General features: G+C 39.4%; 3 protein-coding genes across 19 annotated transcripts in view; all 3 read left to right on the forward strand.

The window, feature by feature from the left end:
* The window catches only part of si:ch211-285f17.1 (sickle tail protein homolog), a 129,285-nt gene extending 110,124 nt beyond the window's left edge, over positions 1-19,161 (forward strand). For 9 of the 17 annotated variants that reach the window (XM_070553141.1, XM_070553139.1, XM_015954585.3 and 6 more), the window contains 12 exons: positions 7-182; positions 3,945-4,075; positions 4,613-4,760; positions 5,120-5,618; positions 5,703-5,901; positions 10,237-10,514; positions 10,648-10,803; positions 11,100-11,222; positions 13,682-13,762; positions 13,849-15,480; positions 15,982-16,113; positions 17,089-19,161. In XM_070553141.1, coding sequence (XP_070409242.1) covers positions 7-182; positions 3,945-4,075; positions 4,613-4,760; positions 5,120-5,618; positions 5,703-5,901; positions 10,237-10,514; positions 10,648-10,803; positions 11,100-11,222; positions 13,682-13,762; positions 13,849-15,480; positions 15,982-16,113; positions 17,089-17,619 — 4,086 coding nt within the window. In that variant the 3' untranslated portion in view covers positions 17,620-19,161. The remainder of the gene's footprint in view (positions 1-6; positions 183-3,944; positions 4,076-4,612; positions 4,761-5,119; positions 5,619-5,702; positions 5,902-10,236; positions 10,515-10,647; positions 10,804-11,099; positions 11,223-13,681; positions 13,763-13,848; positions 15,481-15,981; positions 16,114-17,088) is intronic. The other 8 variants (XM_070553150.1, XM_015954604.3, XM_070553145.1 and 5 more) reach the window with 7 other exon arrangements.
* An 85-nt stretch (positions 19,162-19,246) lies between these two features.
* LOC107382468 (uracil nucleotide/cysteinyl leukotriene receptor) lies at positions 19,247-21,593 on the forward strand. The gene has a single exon (XM_015954610.3). The coding sequence runs from the start codon at positions 19,850-19,852 to the stop codon at positions 20,846-20,848; it is 999 nt and encodes a 332-aa protein (XP_015810096.3). The 5' UTR covers positions 19,247-19,849; the 3' UTR covers positions 20,849-21,593.
* Positions 21,594-21,746: 153 nt separating this feature from the next.
* Positions 21,747-25,482, forward strand: part of LOC107382465 (nephronophthisis 3) — a 184,963-nt gene continuing 181,227 nt past the window's right edge. Inside the window, exons 1-10 of the mRNA XM_070553162.1 lie at positions 21,747-23,062; positions 23,127-23,252; positions 23,358-23,508; positions 23,596-23,748; positions 23,920-24,053; positions 24,232-24,392; positions 24,477-24,633; positions 24,968-25,042; positions 25,122-25,292; positions 25,365-25,468. Of these exons, the coding sequence (XP_070409263.1) occupies positions 22,736-23,062; positions 23,127-23,252; positions 23,358-23,508; positions 23,596-23,748; positions 23,920-24,053; positions 24,232-24,392; positions 24,477-24,633; positions 24,968-25,042; positions 25,122-25,292; positions 25,365-25,468 (1,559 nt within the window). The 5' untranslated portion in view covers positions 21,747-22,735. The remainder of the gene's footprint in view (positions 23,063-23,126; positions 23,253-23,357; positions 23,509-23,595; positions 23,749-23,919; positions 24,054-24,231; positions 24,393-24,476; positions 24,634-24,967; positions 25,043-25,121; positions 25,293-25,364; positions 25,469-25,482) is intronic.

The following is a 25,482-nucleotide window of genomic DNA, read 5'->3' on the forward strand; positions in this document are numbered from 1 at the left end:
CTACAGCTCCAAAATCAGGAGGTGTTACGGGTGCAGCTAAAGCGGGCCGAGCAGGAAATCAGTATTAAACTCACAGAGGCCATGCGGCGACTGGAAGACCCTGTTCAGAGACAGCGATCTCTGGTGGAGGAGGACAGGCAGAAGTACTTGGGTATGGAGGAGCAGGTCCTCACACAGCTCAGGTAAGACTCCGTACAAGTTTCTCAATTCTAACCTAACATATAACTGCCATTTTTAACTGGATATTTAATTTTAAAAAATCCTGCTTTGTGAACCTGATTGCAGTAAAATGTTTCAAATTCAATTTTGTTTTTCTGATTTTGTTTAGTGGCATGATTCAGTGTGAAAATATACAACTGGCATATTGGTAAACAATAAAAAGTAAAAATGTATTGTTAAATTTAAGGTAAATTATCGAAGATATCAAAAGAACACTCAAACAGAAAATCAGCTGCCTTAGTCTTGAGTTTAAATTTGTTATGATCTGTGAGATGATTTAGTTTTTTTCTGTTTAATTCGTGTTGAACTCTAGTTCCACTGGTTCTGTTATACGGTGTATGTTCCTATTTACCTGTTTTACTTTGGAAACCTGTGTTGTTTTTCCTGTCTCTTTCCCACCTGGGTTTTGTTACTAATTGCCACTCCCCCATTCTCCATTCATTATCAGCCTCTCAGTTTATAATCCACCTTTTCCCTCCATCAGGTCATTGTGTTCAGTTTGGTTGAGTCACTCTAGATACATACTTTTAATTTATTAATTTAATTTATTTATTTAATTTATTTATGTATTTATTTATTTATTTTTGTGGGTTTTGAATTACCTCCCCTGTGGGGCTTTTAGTTTTACACTATCTAACATGGTGTGTTTTTCCCCCTGCCTTCAACAAGCCCTACAAATGGCTCTTCAAGGCCACTTCGTCAGAGAATCGTCTTTGTGCACCCTCAACGTGAAGAGGGATTATCCAGCAGCATAGTTCAAATTTCAGAATATGTGACACTACAGAGATGCATGGAAGTATGATAACTCACACCTTTGTGAAGGCACCGTTAATCCTGAAGGATATAAAAACAGATATTGGAACCAAATTAGCTGCCTTTTTTTTAAAGGACAGCCCTTCATATTTCATCCCACGAATGCAGAAAATGTGCTTTTTATTACTTCCCTACTTTTAGCATGTGCATGTTGCCTCAATAATGAGTCTAAATCATTTAGCAGTTTTTATAAGAACATTTTACAGTTTGGAAATATACAAAACACAATTTGTCTATAAGGAACAACATGCTAATGGTCCTTACAGGAAAGCTTTTCAAAAGCTACAGAGACACACCCGTGAAGCTCCAGTCTGTGCTCTTCCATTTGCAGGAAATTCCCCAAAAGGTTTCATCTTCATCAGCTCACCTGAGTCATTAAATCCCAACCTCATAGACAAGCCAACACACTCCAAAGTGAAGCGCACAGGTTTATACAAGCCAGCAGTGTGTGTGTGTGTGTGTGTGTGTGTGTGTGTGTGTGTGTGTGTGTGTGTGTGTGTGTGTCAGTGAAGAACAATAGACTTAACTGTGGAGTAATTACTTATTATCCTGCTCCTGCACCTCATCGAGCCCACAGGGAGCAGTAATTAAATCCCTCTTATTTGGATGTTTACAAGGCAAGGTCAAACCGTGCTGTCGTGCTAGATAGTCAGTGTAGACTTGGGAAAATGCAGGTGATGGAAGCACGTGGAAGAAGGAATAGTAAAAGTTAATCAATTGCAGCTAGGTTACATTCTGTCTTGGTATCTAGCCCTTTGCAAGTCAGCAACACAAAGCTGCTGTCACTTTAAGGCGTGGTGACACAAGCTACTTGGCTCGAAGGGCGACGCGGAGATTATGGTAAAGCTCGAGGAGGAACACACCTGCCATGATCTTTAAGTATTCACTTCTACAAAAACACACTTAAGTAAAAGTTTTAAATGATTTTTCATAGTTTTAAAAGTCAGGATCTGTGGAAAGGTAGCAATCAGTTAATATCTTAACTGTTGTAGATAGCTCTTTGAACAATCTCAGTGTGGAGAAATTGAGTTTATTTCAGATTGAAAAGCTACTGGCTAGTCAGAGAAGTGTCTGAATGGGGCAATAACCTCAGTTCTTACTCATGTCAGTGTGGTTTCCATTAGTAAATGGTGCATGGTTACCACACTCTTATCAGTACCCACTTCAGTGTGGTGCCAAGTGTATGAAGCCAGGCTGAAAATGCGACATCACTGTCACTGGTTGCTCCAGTTTTCTGCCATGCAGACCCCAGCTTTTTCCTGGTTCAGAGTCTGACATAAAGCCACCAACTAAGCAGAATGTTCAAGGTCACTATCATGCCTGCCATTGTTTTGTTTGTGTGACAAAAAAAAAATCACTATTCACCTTGTGAATTGGGTGAAACATAGGCATAGTTTTCTTGCTGTGTGAACTGGGCCTAACCCTGAATTAACGCTGGAGACATCAATGACGCAGAACGGCAGTGGGACGGTTTAGGTGCTTCGCGGTGCGTCAGTCCACAGCAAAGGAGTCTCAGCAATGGAGCAGCTTCTCCGCCATCCTCAATGTATTCGCGAGATCACTAAATCCCTCGAGACTTCAAAGGTTTGTTTATGCCATTAAACCAAGAAGGAGATGAAGTTTAATACCATACATAATGTTCCTCTCTACTGCCAATAATAACGCCATAAAAACACACCATTGCACCTGTAAAAAGATGCTGGGAGTAAATTAATTGTTAAGTCACAAGTATTGATGTAATCTACATGGATAAGAAATCGCATCTCTGCACTAAGTCTTTTATTTTGAAAATTACCAGACGTTTTACAATGATACCGTGTGTAATTTCCTGTCTAGCACTATGTTAACTGCGGAAATTGACAAATTCCAGAAGTGGCTCGCAGCAAAAATAGAGCCCCTATCTTTAGCTGCATGGGGAGCTGCTTATGGAATGGGCTTGAAATGATCTGTGGATCAACCTTATAGACTATAATGGATTCTACTGGAAGCAGCGACGTTCCGCTGCTGCTCCGCTGATGCCGCCAGTGTGGATTTGGGGTTAGTGACAACTGCAATGAATAAATCCCGTCATAAACAGTGAGTTTTGCAATCCCACAAAATAAGTTTGTCAATCGACGTACATGTTACAAAGCCTCATGGGAATGCTATTCATTAAACCTTTACAATTCTGTCAGTTTCACAATGAACTCTTTGTTTTTTGAAAGCAGCAGATAGTTGTAGCACTCTCTAACGGCACATAATCACATAAAACCTGCGTCAGACCTGATACAAAAGAAAATCTGTTTCTTTGACCTCAGATAGAATTTCCATGACTCCTCTCAGCAGCTGGCCTTGGCATAACTGGGCATTTCACTCTGCGTTCCTTTTGGGGTGGGGGGGTGGGGGGTCTTTCATAAAAGAGTTCTCCTCAAGGGTACCTGACCGCAATGAAACACCATTATGGCTCTTCTCAGGCAATCCAGCTCAGCACGAAGTGTTATCTTTCAGCGTATTTCCCCTTGGAAGCACCCAGTTTTCTTTAGCAACTTTCTGAAATGGCATTCTGATCAGTTTTCTGTGTAAAGAGTTGCAAAAAATCAGCTCTAAACTGGTGGCACTGGGTAGAGGCCCAAACAATTGAAGAGTAGTAATAAATTTAACATAGTTGAGAAAATAATCTGGTAAATGAGTGATTTTCTCTCTCAACTCAGCTCCTTTAGGCTCATGTATGATATTTAGGCAAAAAGATTGCCCCCTTCTGTTTGGTAAATGTAAATGCATTTGATCATATCAGTTAACCAAAACTAAATTCATATTAGCACAGCAGAAATCTGAGCATTTTATCAAATTTTCATTTCTGATAGTTTTTTTCTGCCCAATTGACTAAAATAGTTAATCATTGAAAAAAATGTTGTATTTTATCATCTCTGCAGTGAGTTGGAACACTACGTAGGTTCTCTACAGAAAGATTCCCCAGCTACACACAGAGCTGTGACCTTAAAGGATGTGGAGGAGGGAGCTATGACTCTGAGGAAGGTGGGGGAATCTCTGGCAGGACTTAAAGGTAAGATGGTTCCCTCTAATGCAACTCAGTAAAAAAAAAGATTTTCAAGATCTATACATTTTAATTGTGTGTTTTCTATCTTTTGCATAAGAAAATTGTTGTTTTAGTAGCTTAAAGAGCAAGTCACCCCCAAATCTACTTTTTTTGCTGATAAACTAAATAAACGAGTGTCTAATCGTGCTGCAGACACGTGTCATCAATAATTTGGCACTTCAGTGCATCTTAGTTAAAATTTAAATATTCTGCCTAAAACTGTCATTGTTGTGCCGTTGTCAGGTAAAAACTCTGCACTGTATTTGAATCTAAATCTGCCACCGCTATTGGCTAAGAGGTATGCTATGATGTAAACTGGTACATTATGATGTCACAATGCTGTCGTGAGCCTGTGTGTGTGTGTATTTGTTAGCGGCTCCGCCCTCTCGGTCTGCCTGGCAACAGCATTTGTTGCATTTTTCAAACATGAAGTGGGAGTGGAGTTAGAGTCTGGAAGGGGGTGACTTGCTCTTTAAATGAATGTAGCGTCTCTTGTCACCACAGGAGAATTCCCAGCCCTGCAAACCAGAATGCGAGCTGTGCTCAGGGTCGAAGTGGAGGCTGTGAAGTTTTTGAAGGAGGAGCCTCATAAACTCGACAGCATGCTGAAACGGGTCAAGAGCCTGACTGACTCCCTCAGCACTCTGAGAAGGTATGGAGAGGAAAGTGGAGAAGAACAAGTCCTAGGGCGTGGGTGTGTGAGAGGGAATTAAAGATGAAATGAAAAGGGGCTTCTCAGAGGAGTGTGGGAGATTGAACTGTTTGATTGTATGAGCAGGGCAGCCTTCATCCCATCACAGAGGTCATTCTGTGTGGACAAAAGAATGTGGCACCCACCTTCACCAAACTGATAAGTGAATTAATTTGGTGGATGCTGCAGCGCCTCGTTTCCATTTTAATACGTCACATACCAAACTCAGCTTTCCTCTTTAAAAGAAGAAAACGTATTCACACATCTAAACTTCTGATCACTGAACCTTTTTCTGTCATTTCTCTGTTTCCTTCCTGCAGACGGGCAACAAATGTTTCTCAGAAAGGACTCAGTTCTAATAATATGTCAGTTAGTAATGGTGATGCTGCAGCTGCAGAAGCTGCTGCTGCGGACGCTCCACCTGCGTTGGTCCAACAGCACGACTCAACTCCAGCTACACCAGAGCCTCAGAGCTCCACAGTCAGATCTGAGGTGATGCCCTCTTCTCCTGTGGTCATCCACCATGTTCAGAGTTCCCTGGTCCACATGCAGCATTCCCAGCAATCTGCAGCCCTCACCACTCAGCCCAGTCCTCCCCTCACCCCAAGCCCGACTCTTATCTCCAGCCCCAACTTGAGCAAGACTCACAAGGTGGATACTCTCAAAGGGGCAACTTCAGATCCGCAGAGTCCTGTCCGCCATAAGAAGACTCATGGAAACCTGGTCAATAACGGCAATGGCAATCCCCACCAGGGTCTTGTTATAGAGGAGCTACAGAACAGTCAGGACAAAAACAAAAACAGAGCCATGTCCATAGAGGTATGCTAACCACAGAGGAAGTCATTAATCATAATCCATAAGATTATATTTTGACTTTCAATGATTTTCTTTTTAAACCTGTAGGCTAAAGAGAAGGAATGGGAGGAGAAGAGGCAGAACATGGGTCATTACGATGGAAAGGAGTTCGAGAAGATCCTTCTGGAGGCCCAGGTCAACATGATGAAGGGAATTCCAAGTCTAGAGGTAGAAGAAAACCAGCCACTGCCAGTTGCCGGTATCGTGGAACAGGGGAACATTCCCAGCCCTGTTGAGTCACCATCAGGTATTTTTCATTTATTTTTTTTATTTATTCACTTCAGACCATTCAAACAAATTAAAATCAATTACAAAATAAAAATGTCTTCTTTAGAGGATTTAGAGGTTCCTCTTTGGTCCTTAAAGGGGAATAGGGAGAAGCTCAAGGATTTTCATTGCCCTATCCCTCAACATCTTTCCATTTCCAAAATCCAAATAAACATCTCTACACATTCATCATAACAAAATCAATAGGCAAAACTTAAATTTTCACATTAGCAAGAAATCATATAAACACTTATACTTTTACATCTTAAATAAAATCCAAAATCAAAATTCTAAATTAGACCTTATTGACTTTGCTTTACAGAGTCCTTAATGTCTACCATAATTCATTAGCAAATTAGTAATTTTCCTAAAGTTTTCTTCTATATAATTTTTTTAATTGTACAACAGTTTTACATTTTTTATGTTTTCCTGTATGCAATTCCACCAAACCACTCCTCGGACAGAAATGGTCATACTTTACTGTGTGGTATGTACACATGATTGTCTCATGTTATTTTGGCCTCTGAGTATGCAATCTCCTTCTCTCTCCCTAAAATGTTTTTGTAAGTTCAGTGGAAGAAGTTGATTTTTCGCTTTATACATTATTTGCACTGAGTTATATTTAACATTATCGTTGACCTTAAACAGATTAGATTTTAAAAATAGATTACTGGTATGCTCATAGAATCCTACATTATGTATTATTCTTATTGCTTTTTTTAAAGATTAAATAACAGCTGTAAGGTGGTTTTATAAGTATTTCCCCACACCTCTATACAATAACTGAGGTATGGCAGAATAAGTGAACAGTACAATGTAAGCAACACTTTGGTTTTTAGGAGATATGTAACATTGGATCGTATTCCTGTACTTCTTCTTAATTTTGCAGTAACCTGTTTGATTTGTGGTTTCCAACATAGTTTGTGGTCAATTATGACACCTAAAAATTTACATTCCCAAACTCTATCAATCATTGTATTATTAATCATAATTTTTGCATTTGTATTGATGCTTCGATTTCCAAATATTATATATTTAGTTTTTTCTAAATGTATTGATAGTTTATTTTTGTCAAACCATTGCTTCAGTTTTATCAGTTCCTCCCTGACAACATCTAGTAATTTTTCTATATTATCTCCTACACCTAATACATTAGTGTCATCTGCAAAAATAAACATTTTCAATATGTTCGAGACAGACCGTACTTATATCATTAATGTATAAAATAAATAACTTTGGACCCAGAATTGACCCTTGTGGGCCTCCACAAATTAAGTTGCTTATACTTAAACTGAATTCATTCATCTGCACAAACTGTTCATGTTTAGTCATATAACTTTTCACCCAGTCTAATGCAATACCTCTAACCCCATATTGTTCCAATTTCTGTAATAAAATATTGTGATCTATAGTGTCAAAAGCTTTCCTTAAATTTATAAATACTCCTACACCATATTGTTTTCTGTCAATAGCACTAGTTATTTCTTCTACTAAGTCCAGTAAAGCCAAAGATGTGGATCTGTAATTTCTGAATCCATACTGATTGTCTATGAGTAGGTTTTGTTTATTGATAAAATTGTCCAATCTATCTGCATAAAGTTTTTCTAAGGTCTTGGAGAACTGTGAAAGCAGAGACTCAGGTCTGTAATTGGTAAATTCATGTCTGTCTCCTTCCTTAAATAATGGAATTACTTTTGCTCTTTTCTTTTTTTGTGGAAAAATACCTGATTCTAAAGACAAATTAAAGATGCTTTCCAGTGGTTGAACTATATTTCCAGTTACTGTTTTCACCAATGTCATGTATATATCGTTCCAGTCTTTTGATGTTTTATTCTTAAATTTATTAACAGTATTGATAATTTCATTTTTATTTGTTGGTTGTAAAAACGTTGACGGAGCTCCAATCTCCTTTTCATCTTTTTCACATTCTTTACTACTCCCTGATTTTTCAAGTGCTTTTGCTAGGTTAGGTCCAATGTTTACAAAAAAATCATTTAATCCTTCAACTATCTCTTGCATATAATTAATTTCTCTGCCATTTGCTGTAAAGTAATCTGGATAACTCTTTATTTGGTGCCTTTCTAATCAGATAATTTAAAATGTTCCATGTTGCTTTAATGTTATTTTTACTTTTTTGTAGTATCTCGTCATAATAGTTCTTTTTACAGCTTCTCAAAATATTTGTCAACTTATTTTTATGTTTTTTATGCCTTGTTTCAGCTTCCACAGTTCTCTGACTCAAGAACTTTCTATATAAAGTATTTTTTTTCCTGCAAGCGTTTAAAAGCCCCTTTGTCATCCAAGGCATATCTTTTTTTAGTTTTGTTTTGTATTCCACTATTGGACAGTTTTTATCATATAACTCCTTAAATATGCTAAGAAAATAATCATAAGCTGAGTTAACATTTTTATTATCAAGATCTGTTTTCCAATCTTGTTCATTCCTTTTTTAGTGCATTCAGGGCATCACTTGTTACTCTTCTTTTAACTCTTTTATTATTATCAATGTCTTTTGTCTTCTAGCCACCATCAAAAATTGCAAAAATAGGAAGATGATCACTGATTTCATTTAATAGCAATCCACTGGTAATTAGTTTTTCCATGCAATTTGTAAATATATTATCAATTAATGTAGTTCTATACGTTGTTATTCTGCTAGGCTTTGTTATCAATGGGTAGAGACTCTCTCTCTCTCTCTCTCTCTCTCTCTCTCTCTCTCTCTCTCTCTCTCTCTCTCTCTCTCTCTCGCTCTCTGTCTTATATATATATATATATATGTATATATATATATATATATATATATATATATATATACTATATACTGAAACGATAAATTCAACTGTCTTCTTATGTTCTCTGGGATTCAGCAAGTCGATAATAAAATCGCCACAAATAAAAGTATCTTTTTTTGCACACTTGCAAAAAGTTCCTTGATAATCTCTTTAAACTTGTCAATGTTAGAATTTGGTGCTTTGTATATACAGCTCACTATTATATTCTTCATATTTTCCCTAATAATTTCAATAGAAACACATTCCATTATATTCTCAACTGCTAATGTCGTTCTTTCTACCACCTTAAACTTCAGATTTTCATCCACATACATTGCAACTCCTCCTCCATTTTTATTTATCCTATTTTTGTAAACCATTTTGTATCCTTGCATATTAAAATCCAAGTTTCAGAAATGGCTATTACTTCAAATACTTTATTGAAACTCCTTAGGTGTTTTTGAATACAAACTTCTACTGTTAAAGTGTATAATTGACATACATCATTCAAACTTATTTAGTACATTTAACTGCTCCTCAGTGTAATATTGACAACTGTTATTCAAATGATTAAAGAAATGATTATCAGGACAAATGTCTTGATCCGGATCAAACATAATTGAACTCAACAACTGTCACTCATTTCTGGCACAGTAGTATGTTTTTTCTTATTAATCTTGTCCTATGTATTTGTCTAATTCCTCCATACTTTTTATTTCTGTAACTGGACTTTGGCTTCTTCAGGTGTACCATTAAGTCTAATGTAGACTCTACAGTTGGCTGTCCATGTAGCTAAGATTTTCTTCTGCCTTTGATGAAATCTGGCTGTTTTAGCAATTTCTGCAGATGTTCATTTATGTAGACTTCTGTTCCTTTTAGTTTAGGTCGCTGTCTCAATAATGCAATCTTACATTTCCTGTTTGTAAACCTAATGTTTATATTTGGAGGTTTGTCTCACTTTCTGCTGAATAGAGAATGAAAAGCTTCAACATCATCCGTTTTTACTTCTATTCCCTTGGAATGGAAGAAGGTGATGACTTGTTTTTTCACTGATTGCATCTCTGTGTCATTATTCTGCTCATCATTTCTTTTTGACACAGCTTGGGCATAAGACCTAGGTTTTATTTTGAACCCTGAGACAATAACCTCATTCATTCTAGAGAATTGTTCTAGGTTAGCTACCCTATTTTCCAGCAATGCAATTTTTTTTATCTTTCTCTTCATTTTTCAATCTTAATGCTTTTACCTCCTCCTCCAAGTCTATGATTTGTCTGCTGTTTGCTCACTGTGGACACCTCTTCAGGCAGAAAGTCAATGGCTTTTCTGAATTCTTCAAGTTCCTCACTCGTTACATTTATTTTTAGTGGCATTATAATGTATGAGTTTCGCAGCGTAGAGGGTATTCCAGTGCACAATCCCGCTGATCACCTGGTCTGGCCTGTGGTCACCCCCACTGTTGTTTAGGCCTGTCAAGATCAAACACACGATGAATCTTTTCATGTCAATTAACATTAGTTCTGTGATTTGATTCATCTTGTTAACAGAGGAGTTTCAGTTGGAAAAACCAATCAAGAAGGGGTTGGAGAAACTTCCAAAGCCTCCAATGGAGAAATCCACCAAGCCAGCACCAGAGAGACCCTCAAAAGTTTTCATTAAACAAGCAGCTGTTGAAAGTTTGCCCAAACAGGGTTCCGACAAACCCAATAAGTCCCCACCGCCTCCTCCTCCAAGGAAAGGCTTCTCCCCCTCCAGCTCAGGCATGACCACAACCCGTTCTGGGGAGGTGGTGTACACCACCAGAAGGGGGAGCATCTCAGCACAGGTGAGAAGGGTTGACTGTTGCAAGAATATATAGATGATCTGTCTTTGAAGCAGAACTCAGACTCTTAGGATGTTGCTTTGAACTTGAAAATGAATGATGTAAGAAGTGATTGAGTTGACTTAACTGCTTATAGGAGAGTGAGGAGAACGCTCCACCTCCGTCTCCCCAACCCAAGCCCTCAAAGATTCCACCGGAGACCAGGTCGAAGCCTGCCACACCTCCCCTTGTCACTGCTTCTGATACTAGAGAAGAGGAGGATGAAAGCGACAAGTTCATGGCAGAACTTCAGGTGAGATGCATGCAAACACTTTCTTTCATACACATCCTGCCAAACGCATTCACAAACCCAGTTACTGGATGTCAGGTTGGTTTGATTTTCTGCATTACCGGAATCTGCTGCTTATCAATTTTTTCTTGTGGTGGTTGATTACCTTGGGAGTGGCAACGGCTGGGCACTGACAGCTGCCAAAGGAGGATCCTCCTTAGCATTCAGCTAGAATTAAACAGCTGTGGCTGTGGTCTAAAGAGTCCTCCACCTCAAAGTCCTTGTCCCCAATGTCCCTCTGACTTGTCTCCACTTCTCAGGTGTTCCAGAAGTGCACAGTTAAGGAAGTAGAGGGGAAGTTTTTGATTGAACCCCCTACTCAAACTGAACCCCAAATCAAAGAAATAAGACCAGGAACATTGTTACCCCTCAAAGAGAAAAAGGTAACACAAATGTCGCCGTGCAGCTGCCCATCTAACTGCCTGCCTCTACCAACTGTTTGATACAATCAGTGGCTGTCCTAACACTCCTACAACCCTTGTGCTCTTGCTTTGGCTTGAGAAAAACTATAAAAGTTGCCTCCACCAACCTCCTTTCCCTACCGCCTTGTTTTTCCTCCTTCCTTTGATTCTGCCAGAAATCACAGCTTGGGTACTTCACAGGATTAAGTCTGCATTAAAGCAAGCTTCCGAAAAGCTGCTGTGTCTTCTGTTTCTTGTGTTTTTAGACAGATTTCACCATCACGTGTCGTTTCTTTAAAATTAATAAAGACCTGTAACCGACCTTAAAGGCAACTGAATCGTCTTGTGTCCTTCTTTGATTGCATTTTTCATTTAAAATCAATAGGATATGCAAAGAATGGAGATATTCCTGAAATCAAATTAAATAAACAACATATTTAAAACTCATCTTTGCAGACACATATTTTTGCAGACTTGGTTCATCAAGAGGTCAGTCTGACCACTTTGCATGCTCTTCCCCTCACTTATTTTCTGAAAATGTACTTCTCCATTGTTCTTTATCTTTGCACTTCACCTCAGTGTGTTTTTCTATGCTTCACAACCAATCCAGCAACATTATTTATAATGCAGATATTTTTAAATGCACAATTTAGCTAAACTAAAAAGGCATTTAAAAAAACAGTTCTCTTGTTCTCTGATACTCTAAATAATACAACTCTGAACATGACACTTTACTGATAATTTTATGAAATTAAAGAGATATTCCTCCCCTAAGGAAAATTTTGTCTGTTGGCATATTCTCGAGAGTTAGATTAGTGGGAAGTGGGAGTTTTGTAACCAACTCAGTCATTCTCCTAATCTGACAGTATTCTGTTTGCTTTAGCTTAGCATAAACAATGTAAGTGAATGGCAACAACTAGCATTTTATTAATTCAGTTTCAAAAAGACCCCTACTTCCATAAACACAAATGCCTCGCTACCTGGTACAGTTTTTGAAGGAACAGCAGAGAAAGTTGTACAAAAAATGGCTGAGTACATGACAGACAAACTTTTGGGCCTTCTACGTCAAGTCCTTGCAGCATTGTTTTGTAGTAATCCCAAATTTAAATCGACTCCTGTAATTCCTTCGAGTTACTTATTATTTTCACCTGCAGCCTTTACGCCCCCTTTCAGCTCCTTGGCTCGAGATCGAATACGCAACATCTGATTGACGCCAAACTAACACAAAACTCTCTTAGTAAACCTATGACGACCTCAATGGGATATTAATATAATCCGTTAGAACGCCCCCTACATAACTTTATGCTTTAATAACTTCTAAGATAAAGGTCAAAATTGCATCAAACACTCTATGTCATCATTTGACTGCACCAAACACATTAACGTGGTCATTGGTTCAAATCCCATTGGCTCCGCCCCTTGAAGCTGTCTGTCTCTAGTTAGCACACACAATATCTGATTGATGCCAAACTGACACAAAACTATTGTTGTCAACTTACAAACAGCTCTGTTGGATTGAATTATATTTTAAAACACCGCCCCCTATGATTTCCCAACCAGCTGTATCTGCTTGATGCATAATCAGACGTGCACCAAATTAGCTGGGCTTACTCATGATTTACTGAATAACCCATTAGTGTGGTGAATATAGAGCACCCCCTAGTGGTGAGATGTGTAATTTAATGGCATACTCCGAGGAGATGCTGAGTTAGGGTGAGGTGACCGTTCACAGTGTCCAGGGTCACGGGGGTCGATGTTTTTGTGCCGTGGACGTGCTCAGGTGCCCCGGGATGCCGCACCAGGCCAAAGCGGCACAGAGCTGTGAGGGCCGAACGACGCTGCTTGCAGCTTTAATTTTCACTTGTAGCCTTTATGATTGAGGTCCCCAAATTATTTTTTAATTATTTAGATACATTTTCATGACTTTTCATGCAAAATGCTAGCTGTTACCATTCACTTACATTGTTTATGCTAAGCTAAAACTAACTGACTACTGACAAATTAGGAGAATAACTGGGTCAGTTACAAAATGCGTTTTCCCACTGATCTACCTTTGGGGTAAAAGACTAAATTTCACTTAGGGTCAGAATATCCCATTAAGTCAAACTTCTTCCAACAAAAGTCAAACAGACTGTTTTTTCATAAATTACTGAAGCAGTAAAAATTGTAGTGATAATCTTACATTTTTAAGGTAAATGTTATACGTGCATATTTTTTTACAATAAACATCAGAAAATAAAATTAACATTATTAACTAAAACTAAATTTCAGCAGTATACATATGAAAAATCTTGATGTTACTTTGTTGAAGATATTTGTCCAGTTCAGTTTGACACTTTAAATGATTGCTTCTGCAATCATCCATGTCAATTCAGAGTTAATCTGTTGCAACTTGGCAAACCAGTTGCACAGTAATATTATTCCCTCACACATTGTCCTAGCAGAGCTCAGAACCCAGCCGAGAGGACAAAGACCCAGAGACAGATGAAAATGGAAACACAACAATGCGTCAGAGCCAAGGGGTATGTATTCCTTATACTTTACTCATGTTAATTTAAAATTTAAAAGTTTGAAATCAGTTACCAATTTTTACAATTAAAATTTGCAGGTCATATATTACGTGACTGGCCAGATTCCCAAAGATCAGCCACCCTCGTTGGCACTGGAAGGCGCCCCAGAAAACAGAGAGCCCTCTCAGCCTCCAACACAGGTGTCACATGTCACTGTTAATGACAATTCTCCAAGCCAGCAACAGCAGCTGCCGCCTCTGTCTCCACCACCCAAATCACCCGTTACGCCTCCACCCATATCACCTAAACCCGTTGGACTCAATGGGTTCAAGTTGCCAAGGAAGCAAGTCAAACGTGCTGAATCCTTAAAGACCACAGCAGAAATGGAGGAGAAAATCCTTAACAAGACGAACACTGAAAAGAAAAGCAAAATTTGTTCAGTGAATGTTTCCTTTAATAAAAACAAGACACCTTTGCAAGTGGCGGCTAAAACAGCCAATCCTCTGAAAGAGGCACCCAAACAGTTTGTTCCTCCACCCAAAAAAACTTCAAACAACAAAAGTGATATATTTAGAACACATTTTGAAGATGGTAATGACGGAGCAGGTCTTAGTCCAGATTTACCTGAAGAAGAAGCACCTCCACCTCCAGACAACATAGCATTTATGATCACCAACAGCAAGGTACAGGCCCTGTCTTGTGGCGAGTACCAAGAACTGGTCACTGCCAAGAAAGGGAGTGTCGAGACAGTTACTGTAGGCAGTGCAGGAAACAGAGCAAACACCACAGTTGATCCTGCTGTGCCACAGGACAATGGCATTAACAAGAAGCCAGTCATCATCATCTTTAATGAACCAATGGATATTCGCTCAGCTTACAAACGCCTCTCCACCATTTTTGAATGCGAGGAGGAAATGGAGAGAATGCTTGCCGAAGAGACTATTAAAGAGGAAAGTGAGGAGTCCGACACAGAGCGTAATTCTGGAAAAGCTGGAGGTCCTGAGTTGGCTTTTGGTTCACAGAGTTCTGCAGATCACACCAGGTCATCATCCTCATCTTCATCCTCAATATCAGAACTAGCAGATGGTGGAGCGAATGCAGTGTCAAATGGAGATGCCAAACAAGATGGTAAGAAGAAGTTCAAGTTCAAGTTCCCAAAGAAGCAGCTGGCAGCATTGACGCAGGCGATTCGCACTGGCACCAAGTCTGGAAAGAAGACGCTACAAGTGGTGGTGTATGAAGACGAGGAGGAATCTGATGGCACAGTCAGAGAACACAAAGAGGCAAAGAGATTTGAGATTACACGCTCAAAATCATTAGCGGACGCTCCAAAGGAATCAGGACCTACCACTCAAAAGGATCAGAACTCTGATAACCTTTGTAGGACAGATGAGATTCGGAAGAATGCCTACAAGACCCTGGATAGCCTTGAGCAGACAATTAAGCAGTTAGAAACAACTATTAGTGAGATAGGACCACGCTCCATCGAGGAGCCAGGCAGCACTGAAGACACTAAGACAAGGAATGGGAAAAACTCAGAAGGGGCTGGGCTGAGGAGGTCCACTTCTCTCCCTACCTCAAGAGCACATGGGCATAAGGTAGCCAACAAAAATTCATTGCAGAAGAAGACTAAACCTCAACTACTTCCTCGTCCTGTAGTCAACCCTTCTACCAACAATACCACCACCACCAACAGCACTGTCCTCAGTGTTCCCAGCACCCTACAGCAGGTCTCTCTCTAGCTCTTGTTGCTCCAGGAGACTTTGGGTCCTTCTTTTTCACTTTCAAACTACCTTCACTCCAACCCTAACCACTGAAATTCCAAAGTGATTAATCCACTCCACAGGTGCTCAGAAATGTTGGATATGACCCCAGTGGCTCTTTGCCTCTGGGAAATCATGTCAACATGATTGGGTGGCTTTTTGTTAGGTCCCTGGTTTATCGTTTTTCTCCTGAGGTTTGTTGCTAAAACTCAGCAAGTGGTGCAATGATCTTTAAAGGCATTGTCATGATGCTCCTGTGACTTCCTCATTCTTGACTGCATGAACTTTAAACTGACTTAAAAGTTGATGGTCCTACTGGATGCATGGTCTTTCACTGGTGTTTGTTGAGGTGTTAAAACTAAAAGACTGTTTTACATACCCTGACTTTTCATACTTCCTATGTGGTGTGTGTTTTCTCTATCTTTTGTTTTATTTCTTGTTGTGTTTTTCATTTGGATCCCCTTGCAGAACACCAGTGTCGCTTCCCCTACTAGTCGGATGCCCGTCCCTATGTCTGCAAAGTCCAGGCAGTCGCCGGCTACAAGTGACAAAGCAGGAAAACAGCAAAAACTGCAAGACGGTCAGAGGCAGTTTCGACAGGTAGTTTTAATGTAGGGTTTTACCAGAGAATAGACAAAATAAAATGATAGGAAATGGAAAGCATGAAGCATAAAAAGGGGGAAAAACTACCAAAGCTGTGAGATTTCAAGTGTTTCAAAGTAATCAATAAATAAAGCCACCTTGGTGGTGACTATGGATCTGTTCTTGTTTCTCTCAAGTCTGCATTGACACAAAGGCATGTTTGACTCTTGACTGTTACCCCATAACATCACTGTACTGTATGCTTCTGCATGTTCACACTGCTCATGGTTTTCACTGTGTTGGTGGCTTAACGAGTACATAAAAAATGGAGTAAGGCAAAGAAAAGTGGAATCTTGTCCTGTCATCTTCTGAGTTGTCCATCACATCTCCGGTTCCCATCACAGCTGAGTTCCTAAACAGTGTCGCCAAACCTAAGACGCCTCTGGCAATGTTCAAGCACAGATTTAACCGACATTTTGGCTCCTCCTTTCTCAATGCAACTATGCTCAAACCCAACATCGCTCCTTAGCTTTCTTAACCCCATGGTGGTATATATTTCCTTACCCTCAGGACGTTGGCCTAACCCACGTTTTCCTTGTCTGCTGTCACTCCTCAAACCCCTAAACTTGTTTCCTAATTCACTAAAGTTCTTGTACAGTATGCATCTTTGCCTTCTCGGTTTCCCTCCGACAGCCGCACATGATACCTAACAATCCTGCTGACGCATTGGAAATCCTTTCTACCATTGCATCGTCTAACATTTGCATTGTTTTCTTTCTTGGTAACATGTGTCTTGGTTCAAAATGTCATACTTTCCTTGTAAAAAAAACAGCTTCATATGTTTTTGGTGTCTTTTAGTTGTGCCTTAGATATATATGTTTGTCTATGTGAATAACTTAGTTTTACTTAACATCGTCTTGCCTTTTTACTTGTATATTATTTTTATAATTTTCTTTTTTGACAGCGAGTATCTGTTTTGGCATCTGTTTGCAGGCTAACGGAAGTGCTAAAAGAGTGGGAGGGGATCATAAAACTACTTCCCCCACTATACCCGTTTCTAAAATCCCTGCTTTTTATCCTAGCTCTACTAAAAGCAGCTCCCAGTCTACGCAAAACTCAGATGCTACTAATCCCATTAACCCGTGTTCCTCCTCCACCTCCTCTACCTCTGCAATGAAATCCTCCATCCTGTCCTCTCATGCTACTCGTTCCGGTTCCCTCACCTCCTCCCATATCCCCTCACTGTCTAACGGATCCCTCAAACTTCCCGCACCTTCACAGCACACAGGTAAAGCTGTCTCGTTCTCCTCACAGACTCAGAATGGTCGAGTGCACTCCTCCTCCTCCTCCTCTTCATTCTCCTCCACCTTCTCCCCCTCCCCTCTGTCACCCACACCATTGGGCCCAGGTGGGAAGAGCATCCGCACCATACACACCCCCAGCTTCACCAGCTACAAGTCCCACAACGGCAGCAGCGGAAAGTCCTGCATCCCATCAGCCACAGCAGCTAAGGACACAACTTAGCCCCATAATCGCCCCTCGGGTAAACCTGATTGAGCTTCGTGTAAGAAAAAAATTGGTTCTGGTTAATTATTTTCTATTTTTCTACGTATTAATGATGCACTCCTGTAATTATTATCTCCGACACTGGCTTTCGCACACTGCTTATTCTCTTGCCAGGGTATCCGCGGGTCCTTAAAAAGTCTTGAAAAGTTTTAAATTTGCTTTTCCAAATTTAAGGCCTTAAAAATCCTTAAAAATGACAAATAATCCTTAAATAGTTCCCAAAGGTCTTAAATTACCAAAGACCCAGTAAACAAGATTCTTTTATTTCTATAAAATTTTCGTGAATTTTTAGTTAGTATTCAGCATTTTTTGTGTATAAGCACAACCGTACTCATTCAGTTGGTTGTCGAAAGGGGTTATTTTTAGATTAGCGCATTAGCTGGTTAAGCTAGTGGGAGCTTGCGTCATGGGGAGGTGAAAGTTTAATGGTAACTGGATGGCTAATCCCACGTTGGCGACATGGTTAGCACCGGTTCCAGGCAATAGCTGGAAATTATAGCTTAAATTAAATTTTAAAAAATAGCTTAAATTTGGTCAAAGTGACCTTAAAAAAAGGTCTTAAAAAGTCTTAAATTTGGCTCCCTTAGACCTGCAGATACCCTGCTTGCGTCATCAGTTCTCTTTTTAAATCATTGATTTTATCAATACCAGATGTTCTGACAAAACATTTTATAATACAACTAAGAAACTTGTTAGTTTTTATTTTGGACTTTGTAGTTCAAGTGTCCTGAAGATATATTTTCTTGACGTAGTCACGCATAGGCGATAGAAAGATGATTCACAATCAAATAAATATCATGTAAACTTAATTTTATTTTGAAAGAAGAGATTGGATAAATGTAGTATCTTATATTTTTTCAGTCAACAGACATTCAGACAGCCCTTGTTAATGCTTTTAATGAATTTATACAAAAATGTGCATGCACATTTAAAAATAAACTCATAATTGTAGATTTCTCCAAGTATTTCTTTATTTGTTCATCTCTAAGAACTGCCACTTTATTTTACAGAGTTGAAACTTCTCACAAGTAATAAAAGTTATCATTTTATTGTGCCTATTTGCCAAAGTTGTTGCATATGGACTCACTTCTTGCCTAACTCAATCATGTGAGGACTTTACATGCACTCTCTCAGTGTGACGGCTGAAGTGTTGACTGTTCTGCTGGTCTGGATTTGTTAACATGTATTGTTGCTGTTAATGTAACCCGTACTGAAATCAAACCTGGCTCACATGTACATAAAGTAAATGCTTCTACTAAGAAAATGAGTAGTTTTGTTAACATACCAAGGTTTATTTGTATGCATGCCTTTGGAATACTTTAGGAGAGTGATGTAAAAGAATACATTATGTTTGCACAGATAGATTTTTGTAAATATGTTGTTTTCGTTTTTTAAATTTTTTTTTGTAAAGCTTTAAATCCTGATATAAATGAGCAATGTGTTAAAGAAAAAAAATGGTGTTAGCAAAAATAAAGACTTGCATGCGTGTAGTGCACTGAACTGGTGGAATTTTTGTTTTTATTTTCTGGTTTCCTGCTTCAAACATGCAATTGTGTGTGAGGGTGTTGATGCATGATTGGGGGGGGGGGGGGGGGTTGTTTGCATCATGCACAAGGTTAGACTTCTCACTTCCTTCACCTGTCATTCTAAAATTTATGTTTCTCATGGCTGGTGACTTAACTGCAGCTCTGCTTCACAACAGTAAATGGTAAGAATTTAATTTATGACACTATCCACAAGATACGAGGCTTTCTTTAATAAATGTGCTCTTACAGAACACCTTTTAATGATATTATTAGATTTTTTTAAACTGTGTAAATGCAATTGTGCTTTTAAATGGGCAAAATAGTAAATGTGTATTTGAAATGCCACATCAAAGTTTTAAATAAATTGTGTTTAAAACGTGCTTAAGAAAATCCATTAAAAAACCATCAACCCTGCTCAATGGTCAACTTTCCTGGCAGGGTCACCCATGAAGACAGTGTGAGGGTTAAATAAAAATCCATCTAATTATATCTGTAGCAGCTGTTTCCTGTTGGCTAATTTTTTGCAGAATAATAGCCATTTACAGTCTCAAAGTTGATTCAGTGGAAACGAGTTCTTCCTCCTAAGTTTCATGTGACGTGTGTGACATAACAATTCTGCACGGGGCTCCTTATTCTTGGTTTTGTTCTGATAAAACAACAGGATGAGTTTGCAGAATGCACCATGGCTGTGGAATAATAACTGGTCATTGTTTCTGCCTTGTCAGAATGATTCAAATATGAACACTTCTACTGGGGAGACAGAAGGCTTCAACGGCACACCGATGGCATTGTGGGATATAATCCTCTCCGTGTATTACATCCTGATTTTCATCGTCGCTTTGGCTGGAAATTCTTTGGCACTGTGGACTTTCTTTCACCAGAAACACACATCTTCTAAAATCTTCCTGATGAATTTATGGATTGCGGACATTTGTTATGTCTTGATTCTACCCGTGCGTGTAGTTTACCACCTGTCTTACAGCCACTGGAACTTTGGTAGCATCCTCTGTCGACTGTCGGGCTTTCTCTTCTACTTAAACATGTACTGCAGCCTCTACCTGATGAGTTTCATCAGCTTGGACAGATTCCTGGCTGTGGTGTTGCCTTTAAGGTCACAGTCAGTTAGAAAGCCTCTGTATGCAAAAGTAGGTGTTGCCATACTTTGGGTGATGGTCATTGTCTCAATGAGTCCGTCTCTCTTCTCCATAAAGAACCACAGCAACTCAACCAACACCTGCAGCATGCTGTACCTCGAGAAGACGTCTCCCCAAGCTTTGGTTTCCACTATCATTGCCTTCTTGATTCCTTTCATCACCATACTTATTTCTTACGTGCTGATTCTGTTGAAACTAAGGAAACTCAAGCGGCAGGAACAGCGTCCGATTAAGGCCAAAGCTGTAAAAATGATTGTTTTAATTGTGATGAACTTCCTGTTTGCATTTGTGCCCTATCATGTGTGCAGGGTTGTATATATTTTAAGTGACATCCACGGACACGGTGCAACAGCTAACCACGAGTCACTGGAAAGAGCCAATCAGATCACATCTGCACTCACATGCATTAGCTGCATTCTGGATCCTGTGATGTACTTTGTCTTAAACCAAGCTTACAAGAAGACATTCCTGCAGCTTTTCTGCAAAAGTACAACAAATAGTTTATAAGACTTGGTGTTTTCATTGAGCAATCGAAGCAAGGTAGGTATTTTAGAAAGCCAACAACAATTTAATCTCTCTCAGGTCCAATTTCCTTTAAAAAAATTTAAGTAGAAAGGCTAAGCATCAAATTGGGCTTTGGCAGCTAATGAGGACATTTAAAAGACAGCTGAAAAAGGCTTGATTTTAATTATAGATTATCTTCTTCCTGGGGAACTAGAAGCAGCCCGCCTGCATGAAACTTCTCTTTAAACTTTAAATGCCAGTTTTTCTATCAATAAGGAGACTCTGCAACTCTTTTTTGACTAACAGAACCATTATACTTCCCCATCATGGATGATTGATCTATATTCTTAGAATACCACAACATGGGAAGTAATATCCAATAGTTGTTAAAGACCCTAATAGAACTATGTTCAAGCAGACTTTTGTTAAATTAGATAATGAGATCAGACAACCTCTCCCAATTTCAGATTTAACAACCCATCTATTTGATGTTTTACACTGCATTAAGATGTCAATTTTTTACTTTTTCTGTTACTAAATGTGTATTTTTTGTTGTTTCTCATTGGATCTTTTTGATGTTAGCATATTTTACTGTACCACATTTTAAAATAGTTTTATTTTTATTTATTTGATTTGTTTTATGTTGTGTGGTGGGTGGGTGGTATGCTTTGATTGTGTTTAATAGCTTGTAAAGCAACTTGAATCTATTTTGTATATAAAATGACACAAATAAAGTAGAACTGTATGATGTGTTTGCTGCAGACATCCATAGAGTAAATTCAAACAAAGTTTGCCAAATTTTTAGGGCTTTCATTGGTGCAAGAGGAAATACTGCTGCGGTTGATGCACAGGTACTTAGAAAAACTGAGAAGAGGTTACACTTGACAGATAAGGCAGCAGTAACTGGGGCATTTACCACATGATGCAAATGGAAAACCACAAGGGATTAAAAATATTAAAGGTGAAGATTCAGAAATTTCTAAAACACCCTTTTTGATAAGATCTCATGCAAGAAAATATTTAATTATAAAACACTTCCTTCTATTCACATTTTCTTACTATTAAAATTAGTCCTAGAACAAATGCAGCCATTATTGATTTATTTGTATAAAATTTTAAACTTGTAGGACTGTGTAGAATTTTTTTCACATGACTGAAAATAATCTCTGACCAAGTTCCCATATTCACCAGTATTTACCTAAACAGGCTTTCCTTGGTGAAGCAGAAGGATTAGGTGGATAAATTGTAGTATACAAATGATGAGTGGTAGGAACGTTAGTGATGTTGTTACTGTTGGTGGGGGGAGTTAATTGACTAAGCACTTGATGCGAAATGTGCACCTTTGAGTTATAACCACATAAATATGTCCACTTCAAATGTAAAACTTAGAATTTATTGATTTATAGTTTTTTAAATTAGATCTCAAATGTGAGACATTGAATGCTTTCATTTCTCGTAATTTTAAGTAAAATGTATTTTTTATTAATTACACTTGTGAAATAAAACGTGTATAATTAACGTTTGACTTTGGTCTGTTATGACTTTTTGGGGCTTCCGTACCTCGAACTTGTTACCAAGGCAGCCAGTATGAAGCTTTGAAAGAACCGTTATGTCGGCTTGTCGCACTTCATTAAGTTTTTTCTGGGCTTGAAGTTTTAGTCGAACAACGTAACTACATGAATTACAGAGTTACCGTCTCGTACGTTTAATTATTATTTCCGCTGTAAATGCATCCACGTCCCGTTTTCTATTAGTTATCAAACTAGCAAAGATGGTTGTTAGCTTTATTTTTTGGTTCTTGTCGAAGAGTTAGCTTCGTGGCTATTAGCATGCATTTATGGCACCACGGCAGTTCTGAAAGGCTAAGCATATAAACCTTGGATCTCCATCATGGGCACCGCATCTTCCTTGGTCATCCCAGGTGGAGATGTGATCGATGACGGGTATGGCGGTGAAGGAGGGGAAGCATGTGAAATACCCGTTGAGGTGAAACCCAAAGCCCGACTTCTGCGCAGCTCCTTCCGCCGAGGACCTCGGGTAATCGGGGCTAGTTTCAAATCCACAGGATCTGTTGATCTCGAATACGCTGCGGAGTACGAGAGGCTTCGCAAAGAGTATGAAATCTTCCGTGTCAGCAAGAATAACGAGATCACGTCCATGCGAAAGAAGGAAGCCAAGCTGGACGATGAGAACAAGAGACTGAGAGCCGAGTTACAGGTAAATGTGGATCTGATTGGATCAAAACACAATTAACTGATTTAACAGTGGTTGTGTCTAACAGGCTCTACAGAAGACCTACCAGAAGATCCTCAGAGAGAAGGAAGCTGCTCTTGAGGCAAAGTACCAAGCCATGGAGAGGGCTGCCACCTTTGAGCATGACAGAGACAAAGTAAAACGACAGTTTAAGGTAAATAGTGCTAAATAATTTTTATTGTGGTTTTTGCATGAAGTTTCACTTGTGCCAAACAAATAGAACAATACCGTTTTGACATGTCTCACATAATTTATTCAGATTTTCAGGGAGACGAAAGAGAAAGAGATACAAGACCTCCTCCGGGCTAAGAGAGACTTGGAGGCCAAGCTGCAGCAGCTGCAGACTCAGGGCATCCAGGTCTATGATCTAAGTGACTCCGACTCAGATGATAACCAAACCACGGTGACAGGTCAGACTTAGCTTCACATCCAGATCTTTAAGCTGTGTCCTCTGTTTTGAAACTCTTTAGCTTGGTAGTTCTCTGGTTTTCTAACAGCTGGAGGAACTCAGTGTGAATACTGGTCTGGTGGGGCGCTGGGAAGTGAGCCCTCCTTAGGCAGCATGATGCAGCTGCAGCAGACCTTCAGAGGACCAGAGTTTGCACACAGTTTAATCGATGTGGAAGGTCCCTTTGCAAATGTGAGCAGAGGTAAGTAGAGATAGATTTCAAGTCCCATTATTGTATTTCCTCCTCTCTATACTTAGATTTCCTGTTTCACACATAATCAGATAACTTCACCCTCAAAAATACTTTGAAATTATTGACTTATACTAAGGTGTTTCTGAAGCATTATTACCATGCATGTTTCATATTTCGCAGATGACTGGGATGCTGCAGTGACCAGTCTGCTTCAGGTGTCCCCTCATGTGCCCCAGGCCCTTTGGAGCAACACTGTGCGCTGCTACCTCATCACCACGAGGGACACCAAAGCGGAGCTAGAGATCTTTCTTAAGGTTTATGAGATGACCACTATGAGTCACCACCAATATTCTCATGCTAATTGTACTTTATTCAGCTTCACTCACATCACTTGTTTCTCATGATTGGTAAATTCAGGAGGCTGAAAAACACAGGATAACTGCCAGCAATTCATTATAATCTGGTGATTTGCACCGTTTTTTAATTTTACAGAAACATTCTTCTGCGTTACGACAAATGTGCGAAGGTCTGGGCCATTTCTACATGAATGTTTACTTCCCAGAGGAGACCGCTGCTTTATACGCTACAGAGCGCAAACAGGAGATCGAAAGGAGCTCTGTGTGTGTGCTTCTGCTTAGATCCACTGTCTCTAGGTACAGATGAGTTCTGTAATGGTTATTTAAAAGAAATAACATGCTTTTTATACAGGTTTTCAACCCAATCTCACTTTTTTGCAGCTCTGTGTTGGAGGACTGCGAGGAGGCTTTTGTGAAGAATCCCGACGGCCATCCTCTGGTGCTGTACCTGCGGACTGAAGAGAGTAATGATCTGACGGGTCCCATCAGGCAGCTGTTGGAGAGGGTCAACGCTGCTGACAAGGCTGCCAAAGTCAAGGTGTGCCTACAAACATGCATTTATCTCACTATGACCAGCAGACATGTCTCAGTTTCTGCTACGTTTGCTATTTTTTATACAAAGTTTCCTTTAAAATCTGTTAACATCTAACATAATTTAACTTTGCGTGGATGCATCTCTCTACTTTAACCCTCTTTGTCCTCACAGAGTTTCTTGCAATCTAACATGACACAGATCCGTCATAACCACTAACTCTGAACAAAATGTGCTTGGTATGTGTTTTTTGTAATAAAGCATGCACATTTGTGTTTTCCTGGTTGCTAAATGCTAAAAAGTTAATTTTTCACTGACCTTTTTCAACATCCATGCCCAGGTGGTGGATCACAGTGGCTCTGCAGAAGAGGGGGCTAGCTTGATTTGTGCTCAGCTTAAGAAAGTCATCAAGCAGGTACAACAAAGCCTCCAAACCTAAAAGAACATTTTTAAAAAAGTCAGTTTTATAGGATATTTTTATCCGCACTGCCTAGGATTTGCTGGGTTTTGAGGAGGGAGCCGTGGACTCTAAGGACTCTGCCATTGATGAGGGGCGTGAGGAAGACTCTGGAGACGTGCTGTGGGACCTGCATGATGAGCAGGAGCAGATTGAGTCCTACCAGCAGGCTTGTAGCAGCAGGATCTCCCAGTTAGGCTTCCAGAAGGTAGGAAAGATGCTGTCTGTTCACTCTAACCTATTAATTTAGCATTTCTAAAAGCATCTTCCATATTCCCAGTATATAGATCATCTGAATGACATGATAGCCGCCCCCCTTCCCACTCCTCCTCTGCTGGTATCTGGTGGTCCCGGATCAGGAAAGTCTCTGCTGCTTTCCAAATGGTAAGAACTGGTTT

This window comes from Nothobranchius furzeri, chromosome 7 (assembly GCF_043380555.1).
Source record: "Nothobranchius furzeri strain GRZ-AD chromosome 7, NfurGRZ-RIMD1, whole genome shotgun sequence".
NCBI lineage: Eukaryota > Metazoa > Chordata > Actinopteri > Cyprinodontiformes > Nothobranchiidae > Nothobranchius > Nothobranchius furzeri.